This window comes from Dysidea avara, chromosome 11 (genome assembly GCF_963678975.1).
Source record: "Dysidea avara chromosome 11, odDysAvar1.4, whole genome shotgun sequence".
Taxonomy (NCBI): domain Eukaryota; kingdom Metazoa; phylum Porifera; class Demospongiae; order Dictyoceratida; family Dysideidae; genus Dysidea; species Dysidea avara.
Genome location: NC_089282.1, coordinates 2,216,860 through 2,226,135, shown reverse-complemented (window position 1 = coordinate 2,226,135; position 9,276 = coordinate 2,216,860). Strand labels below are relative to the sequence as shown.

Below are 9,276 nucleotides of genomic sequence, written 5' to 3'. Positions count from 1 at the left end.
TATAATTGTTTACGTATATACTAGAACTACTTTATATTATGTTAGTTTATTAGTAACTGTACACCTTTATAACAAATGTTTTGTTTTCTATATTAATTCTGATGTGATCCTCACTTGTGGTCAACTACAGTTCGTAAGTTGTTCATACACATAATAGTACATTTTGCTAACAATGTAGTGACTTTGTGGTCTATCATTGCTTTAGAGAACTATAGTCATATTTGTACGTAAACTGTTATTCATGTTTATTTGAATTGTTTACGTATATACCAGAACTACTTTATATTATGTTAGTTTATTAGTAACTGTACACCTTTATAACAAATGTTTTGTTTTCTATGTTAATTCTGATGTGATCCTCACTTGTGGTCAATAACAGCATGTAAGTTGTTCATACACATAATAGTACATTTTTCTAACATTGTAGTGACTTTGTGGTCTATCATTGCTTTAGACTACTATAGTCATATTTGTACTTAAACTGTTATTCATGTTTATTAGAATTGTTTACGTATATACTAGAACTACTTTATATTATGTTAGTTTTGTAGTAACTGTACACCTTTATAACGAATGTTTTGTTTTCTATGTTAATTTGTGATCCACACTTGTGGTCAATAACAGCACGTAAGTTGTTCATACACATAATAGTACATTTTGCTAACAATGTAGTGACTTTGTGGTCTACATTGCTTTAGAGTACTATAGTCATATTTGTACGTAAACTGTTATTCATGTTTATTAGAATAGTTTACGTATATACTAGAACTACTTTATATTATGTTAGTTTTATAGTAACTGTACACCTTTATAACAAATGTTTTGTTTTCTATGTTAATTCTGATGTGATCCTCACTTGTGGTCAATAACAGGACTTAAGTTGTTCATACACATAATAGTACATTTTTCTAACAATGTAGTGACTTTATGGTCTATCATTGCTTTAGAGAACTATAGTCATATTTGTACGTAAACTGTTATTCATGTTTATTAGAATTGTTTATATATATTCTAGAACTACTTTATATTATGTTAGTTTATTAGTAACTGTACATCTTTATAACAAATGTTTTGTTTTCTATATTAATTCTGATGTGATCCTCACTTGTGGTCAATAACAGCATGTAAGTTGTTCATACACATAATAGTACATTTTTCTAACAATGTAGTGACTTTGTGGTCTATCATTGCTTTAGAGAACTATAGTCATATTTGTACGTAAACTGTTATTCATGTTTATTAGAATTGTTTATGTATATACTAGAACTACTTTATATTATGTTAGTTTATTAGTAACTGTACATCTTTATAACAAATGTTTTGTTTTCTATGTTAATTCTGATGTGATCCACACTTGTGGTCAATAACAGCACGTAAGTTGTTCATACACATAATAGTACATTTTTCTAACAATGTAGTGACTTTGTGGTCTATCATTGCTTTAGAGAACTATAGTCATATTTGTACGTAAACTGTTATTCATGTTTATTAGAATTGTTTATGTATATACTAGAACTACTTTATATTATGTTAGTTTATTAGTAACTGTACACCTTTATAACAAATGTTTTGTTTTCTATGTTAATTCTGATGTGATCCTCACTTGTGGTCAATAACAGATCGTAAGTTGTTCATACACATAATAGTACATTTTTCTAACATTGTAGTAACTTTGTGGTCTATCATTGCTTTAGAGAACTATAGTCATATTTGTACATAAAGTGTTATTCATGTTTATTAGAATTGTTTACTAGAACTACTTTATATTATGTTAGTTTTATAGTAACTGTACACCTTTATAACAAATGTTTTGTTTTCTATGTTAATTCTGATGTGATCCTCACTTGTGGTCAATAACAGCACGTAAGTTGTTCATACACATAATAGTACATTTTTCTAACAATGTAGTGACTTTGTGGTCTATCGATGCTTTAGAGAACTATAGTCATATTTGTACATAAACTGTTATTCATGTTTATTATAATTGTTTACGTATATACTAGAACTACTTTATATTATGTTAGTTTATTAGTAACTGTACACCTTTATAACAAATGTTTTGTTTTCTATGTTAATTCTGATGTGATCCTCACTTGTTGTCAATTACAGATCGTAAGTTGTTCATACACATAATAGTACATTTTTCTAACAATGTAGTGACTTTGTGGTCTATCATTGCTTTAGAGAACTATAGTCATATTTGTACGTAAACTGTTATTCATGTTTATTATAATTGTTTACGTATATACTAGAACTACTTTATATTATGTTAGTTTATTAGTAACTGTACACCTTTATAACAAATGTTTTGTTTTCTATATTAATTCTGATGTGATCCTCACTTGTGGTCAACTACAGTTCGTAAGTTGTTCATACACATAATAGTACATTTTGCTAACAATGTAGTGACTTTGTGGTCTATCATTGCTTTAGAGAACTATAGTCATATTTGTACGTAAACTGTTATTCATGTTTATTTGAATTGTTTACGTATATACCAGAACTACTTTATATTATGTTAGTTTATTAGTAACTGTACACCTTTATAACAAATGTTTTGTTTTCTATGTTAATTCTGATGTGATCCTCACTTGTGGTCAATAACAGATCGTAAGTTGTTCATACACATAATAGTACATTTTTCTAACATTGTAGTGACTTTGTGGTCTATCATTGCTTTAGACTACTATAGTCATATTTGTACTTAAACTGTTATTCATGTTTATTAGAATTGTTTACGTATATACTAGAACTACTTTATATTATGTTAGTTTTGTAGTAACTGTACACCTTTATAACGAATGTTGAAGAAAAGGGTAACATTAAATTGTTTACAGAAACTGATTCATCAACATGTGTAGATGAAACCTTATAAAATGACCTAGAATCTACAAAAGTGATGTCATATGACAGGTCAACAGATAGGATAAAAGGACCTTTTTAACAGAATTTCAGTCTGTCTATAGCCAAATAGAGGATAGGACTCAGTACAGCCAGGCTGAAGATACAGCAGCTAGCAGAAGATTGGACTAAATTGACTATTTTTGTTACTTCTAATTACTTATATTGCTGTCAATAAAATATCAATATTCTTTATTGAACAGGTCTTTAGAACAAGGAACTTTCTGGTAGCAGAGGATGGTTAAGGATGAGTGAAGGTCAGGAAAAAGGTCAAGAAGAAGAAGCTTCTTTACTGCCAGAGAATGGCCTTTCTGATGGAGGATTTCAGACCACACAGCTTGAACAAACAGTAAGTGACTTAAAGAGGGAAAAGGCAACAGCAAAGACAGGGTTTACAAAGGTTAGAAGGTGTTTATTGACAGTAATTCAGAGAGAGGATACAGACAGTGTAGAAATAAAAGGTATTTGTGAGGAGTTAGATGTAGCTTTAGGATGTGCTATGAATGTTATGGAGAGGTTATATGATAGGTACAAGTTAGACAAAGATAGTAAGAGTGCAGACAAGCTTAGTGATGAAATAGAAAAGATTGAAATAGAATATAGCAATGCGCAGAATCGAGCGCAGGAAGTCTTGGATTCACTAAGCACACCAAGGAGGTATGACAAGTTCCTAAATAGATTACAACAACAAAAAGAAGATAGACAACAGCCAAATAGAAAGGAACCTGGGCTACCTCAACAAGAAGCTCCTCCAGATCACCAGCCACCACAAGAGAGAAGCTGTCTTGAGTCAGTTTCCGTGAGTAATGCTAGTCAGAATAATTGTACAGATCCCGGGCTTATTGGGTTAGATTTGTGGAAACAGCTAAAAAGAGTAACAATCCCAGTTTTTTCAGGTGACAAAAAGACTTATCAAAACTGGAAAGCTGCATTTACAGCTTGTGTGGACAATGCTCCTGCTACACCAGAGTACAAACTGCTACAGTTGAGGCAGTGTCTGGCAGGGGAGGCACTAAAGGCCATTGATAGTTTGGGACATTCGGCAACAGCATACCACACTGCTAAGGAGAGGCTAGAAAGAAAGTTCGGAGGACAGCGTCGCCAAATAGCTTTGTATTTGGAAGAAGTGGATAACTTCAGGCCTATTAATCCAGGCAGTCACAGAGATATAGAAAAGTTTGCAGATTTATTAGATGTTGCCATTGTTAACCTAAAGGAAGCCAATCGCTTTGAAGAACTTAATGATGGCCTGTTATATTTGAAATTACAGAAGAAGCTACTCACAACAATGTTATCAGGTTATCATAGGTGGATATTTGAAAACCACAAACGAGAGTCAGTTGAAAGTTTGAGAGAGTGGGTTATCCAGGAAGTAGAGTTTCAAACAAAAGTCCTGGAAGCAGTCCATGGGTTTTCCACAGTTAAATCAGGAAGGTATGAAGTTAAGAAATTTAAGAAAGATGTACCGTATAGTTTCTTTGGTAAATCCAATGTCAAGCAGGTTACTAATGAAGACAGACAGAGTTCAAGAGTCTGTAGGGTGTGCAGTAAACCCCATGGAGCGTGGGCATGTCCTGACTTTAAACAGATGGATTTACAGAACAGGTGGGACTATGCTAAACAGTGTAAATTGTGTTTCCGTTGTTTAGGTGATGGTCACTTGGGACAGTATTGTAACCGAACAAGAATATGTGGAATTGACAACTGCAAAGAAGTTCATCATAGATTACTACACAAAGATCGAGGTCCTCGTTCCAGTAGTCAAAATAAAGGAGTGGTACATGGGAAGGAAGAACTACAGTTACTGAGTAAACATGATGTGGCCAGTAAGAAGACGATTTGTGCTCCAAATGAGGGGGAGCCAAAAGCTACTAGTGACCCAAGTCAAAATGAATCATACACCACAATTACAACAAATCCAGGTACCATTGCTCTGAGGACAATTCCAGTATATTTGAGAAATGGTAATAGAAAGATTAAGGTGAACGCATTATTGGATGATGCTAGTACAAAAACTTACATCAACTCAGATGTTGCAGCAGAACTTGGTCTACAAGGACAGTTACAAAAGGTTAATGTTAGCATATTAAATGGTCATGTTGAAGCTTTTGAAACATCTCCTGTGGAATGTACTATTGAAAGTTTGGATGGAAGAGCTGCTGTGACAATTACTGCCCTTACAGCAGACAGAGTTACTGGGGAGTTGAAGGCCATTGATTGGAAATCATGTGCTGCAAAATGGGCTCATTTACAACATTTGGAATTTCCTAAACTAGGATCACGACCAACAGTGGATGTGTTGATTGGCCTTGATTGTGCAGACCTCCATTTTTCATTCAAAGATATTCGTGGACCACCTGGCCAGCCAGTGGCACGTCTTACCCCATTAGGTTGGACATGTATCGGTGCCATGGACGACAATAAACAAACAAAACTGAGTAATAACTTTGCTTGTACCTTCTTTTCTGTAGGTCAGACAGATACTGAAAAGGTAAATTTGATGTTACAAAAGTTTTGGGAAGTTGATACTAGTGGGACAGAAGAATTTTCAATAGTGAAAGCTGAGGATAATCTGGCTTTAAATATGACAGAAACATCTATAGCCTACAACAATGGTTGTTATAGAGTCGCTATTCCTTGGAAGGAAGAATTTATTAACTTACCAAACAATTACGAGATGGCAGAGAAGAGACTATACAACCTGGAGAGACGATTATTTAGAGAACCAGAAATTGCTGAAGAATACAAGAAGATAATTGGTAAACATCTTGAAAAGGGATATGTGACAAAGGTACCTTTAATGGAGGATAACCAAGCAGTGAGATGGTACTTACCTCACTTTCCTGTTGTGAAGAAGGATCGATCAACCACAAAGGTACGAATAGTATTTGATGCTTCAGCTAAGTACAATAATGTTGCCCTAAATGATGTTATACACCAAGGTCCCAAATTACAGAATGACTTGTTTAATGTTTTACTCCGGTTCAGAAGGTATCCCATTGCTTTGGCTTGCGACATCGCAGAAATGTATTTAAGAGTAGAATTGTATCCTAAGGATAGGCCATATCATCAATTTTTATGGAGAGACATGGATGTTAAGAAGAAACCAACTGAATACCAATTTAATCGCTTAGTGTTTGGGATAAACTCATCACCTTTTTTAGCCCAACTTGTCACTCAGCATCATGCAAGGGTTTATGAAAAACAGTATCCTAGAGCGGCAGAAGTTATATTAAAATCAACATACATGGATGATAGTATGGACTCAGTAAGTAGTGAAACAGAAGGGATTGAGCTTTATAAGGAATTGCCTGAATTGTGGGATAAGGCAGGCATGCACACTCACAAATGGTTATCAAATTCTCCGAAGGTGTTGGAAAGTATTTCTACACAGTGCAGAGCCTCTGAAATGAATTTGGACAGTGATAAATCTTTACCAGTAAAAACTTTGGGTGTTTTGTGGCTAGCTAATGATGATGTGTTTACTTTTAAGTCACAGGTCAATGACAGGGTAATTATACCAACTAAAAGAAGTTTTCTAAAGTTAATAGCGACCCTTTTTGATCCCCTTGGATTTTTGTCTCCATATATTATCAGAGCCAAGATTTTGATGCAGGAAATTTGGATTTGTGGTTTAGATTGGGACGACACCCTACCTGATGAGTTGTCATCCAAGGTGACATCGTGGTTTAGTGAGTTAACTATGTTGACTAAGATCAAGGTTCCTAGAAGCCTTCAGTTAAGTAGAAATGTTGTATCTGTTTCATTACATGTGTTTGTTGATGCATCTCAGGATGCTTATGGAGCAGTTGTTTACATGAAATCAGAGTACAGTGATGGAAAGGTATCAGTCTCATTTGTAACATCTAAAACCAAAGTAGCCCCTTTACAGTCAACAAGCATTCCCCGTTTAGAATTAATGGGGGCAGTGACAGGGAAGAGATTGGCTTTATCTGTGGCAGAAGCATTGAATATTGACAAACCGTTTATAACGTTCTGGACAGACAGTACCAGTGTGTTGTGGTGGATAAAAGGGCACAGCCGACAATTTAAGCCATTTGTAGCAAACAGGATTGGAGAAATTCAAGCATCTGTTAGTCCAGATAAGTGGAGATATGTACCCACGAAAGAAAATCCTGCTGACTATTTAACAAGAGGTACTACATTGGAAGAGATATCAGAGTTGAGAGCCTGGTGGGAAGGACCAGCATTTTTGTCCGACAGTCAGAGCAATTGGCCGCAGCTTAACATGGTATTCAATTCAGATAATGACACGACAGAATTGAAGAGAAAATATGTTATACGTAAGAATCCAAGTACATGTATTGCTACGCATTTATCATCTACTGCTACACTATTGAATGATGGTGTGTGCACTGGGAGGCTACAGCCAAACAGATTCTCAAGTTGGAGAAGGCTGACTAGAGTTGTGTCTTGGATTTTGAGATTTATAAACAACTGTAGAAAAGAGAGTAAGTTAGATCAAGTAGAGTTAAGTGCAGAAGAGATGTCAGACGCTGAGCATTACATAATCCAAGAGATGCAAAGGAAAGTGTTTAAGGAAGAGTATTTGTCTTTGGCGAATCATAAACAATTGCCCACAAGCAGCAAGTTACTAGGACTCTGCCCAAAACTGGATAGTGAAGGTGTGATGAGGTCAGATGGACGATTGACATATGCAGAGTTCCTTCCATATGATATAAGGTATCCCATAATTCTGCCTCGCAAGAATTGGGTAACGAAGCTCATAGTCAAGCACCATCATGAACTAGGGAATCATTGTGCTGGTACAAATCAAACTTTATCTTTATTGTCCACTAGATTTTGGATCATTTCTGCACGAGAAGAAATTATAGAGTGGGAAAGAGAATGTACCATTTGTAAAAGGAGAAAAGCTAAGGTAGCTCAACAGATTATGGCACCGTTACCACAAAACAGACTTACTACATCGTTACGAGCCTTTACCAAGACAGCTGTTGATTTTGGGGGACCATTCATGACAATGCAAGGAAGAGGAAGGCCACGACAAAAGAGGTATTTGTGTTTGTTTACTTGTTTGGCTTCCAGAGCCGTACATTTAGAAATGGCATATGGTTTAGATGTGGACTCTTTTGTAAATGCTTTAAGCAGGATGATTAATAGAAGAGGTATCCCAGAGGAAATGTTGTCGGATAATGGAACAAATTTTGTGGCAGCTAATAAGGAATTGTGTGAGTTGTACAAGGATCCAAAAACTAAAGCAGCTGTAGCTGATAAGGGAATTAAGTGGACAATTAATCCACCTTACGCTCCACATTTTGGAGGTGTCTTTGAAATTATGATAAAATCAGCAAAGAGAGCCATCACAGCAATTTTGAAAAATGCTGAGGTAAATGATGAAGAGCTGATGACAGCATTTTGTGGAGCAGAAGCACTAATCAATTCACGACCACTGACCTATCAGTCAGCCAGTGTTAAGGACAACATTCCCCTCACGCCAAACCATTTCTTACATGGCCAAGTTGGAGGGCAATTTGCTCCAGAGGTAATCGATGAAGTGGGATTTAATCCTAAGAAACGTTGGCGACGGATACAAGAATTAGTGAGACATTTTTGGAATAGGTGGCTCCAAGAGTGGGTACCCAGCTTAAGTCCGAGACAGAAGTGGTTCAGGTTAAAAACAGATGTCAAGCCTGGAGATACAGTGTTGCTGGTGTCCTCAGATACCCCTCGTGGTCAGTGGCCTCTTGGAAGAGTATTGGAAGTGTATCGTAGTAAAGACCAACATGTTCGATCACTCAAGCTACAGGTTGGGGACAAACAGTACATAAGGCCTATTGTGCCCACTAGAGCTGGATTAAGAATATTTACATATACGTAAGTACTACAGTGACCAAAATTATGGAACATTAATCGATAAATTCAGTATGTGTCAATTAACTTTAAAGTTGTAATTTAACCTAAAAACTTGTCATGTGGATCATGACAATGAGGGGGAGGATGAAGAAAAGGGTAACATTAAATTGTTTACAGAAACTGATTCATCAACATGTGTAGATGAAACCTTATAAAATGACCTAGAATCTACAAAAGTGATGTCATATGACAGGTCAACAGATAGGATAAAAGGACCTTTTTAACAGAATTTCAGTCTGTCTATAGCCAAATAGAGGATAGGACTCAGTACAGCCAGGCTGAAGATACAGCAGCTAGCAGAAGATTGGACTAAATTGACTATTTTTGTTACTTCTAATTACTTATATTGCTGTCAATAAAATATCAATATTCTTTATTGAACAGGTCTTTAGAACAAATGTTTTGTTTTCTATGTTAATTTGTGATCCACACTTGTGGTCAATAACAGCACGTAAGTTGTTCATACACATAATAGTACAT

The 9,276-nt window shown here is 35.5% G+C and overlaps 1 protein-coding gene across 1 annotated transcript; it reads left to right on the top strand.

Annotated features, from left to right (window-relative positions):
- Nucleotides 1-2,811: 2,811 nt before the first annotated feature.
- On the top strand, nucleotides 2,812-8,761 carry LOC136239236 (uncharacterized). Its single transcript, XM_066029964.1, has 2 exons — nucleotides 2,812-5,776; nucleotides 6,695-8,761. The coding sequence occupies exons 1-2, from the start codon at nucleotides 3,149-3,151 to the stop codon at nucleotides 8,759-8,761; spliced, it is 4,695 nt and encodes a 1,564-aa protein (XP_065886036.1). The 5' UTR covers nucleotides 2,812-3,148.
- The last annotated feature ends 515 nt before the right edge of the window (nucleotides 8,762-9,276 follow it).

Bases quoted from the DNA above. Each gene is read 5' to 3' on its own strand.
- LOC136239236 (XM_066029964.1), top strand. From the start codon at position 3,149: ATGAGTGAAGGTCAGGAAAAAGGTCAAGAAGAAGAAGCTTCTTTACTG. The intron at 5,777-6,694 runs GTACGAATAGTA...GATGCATCTCAG, and splicing joins AGGATCGATCAACCACAAAG to GATGCTTATGGAGCAGTTGT.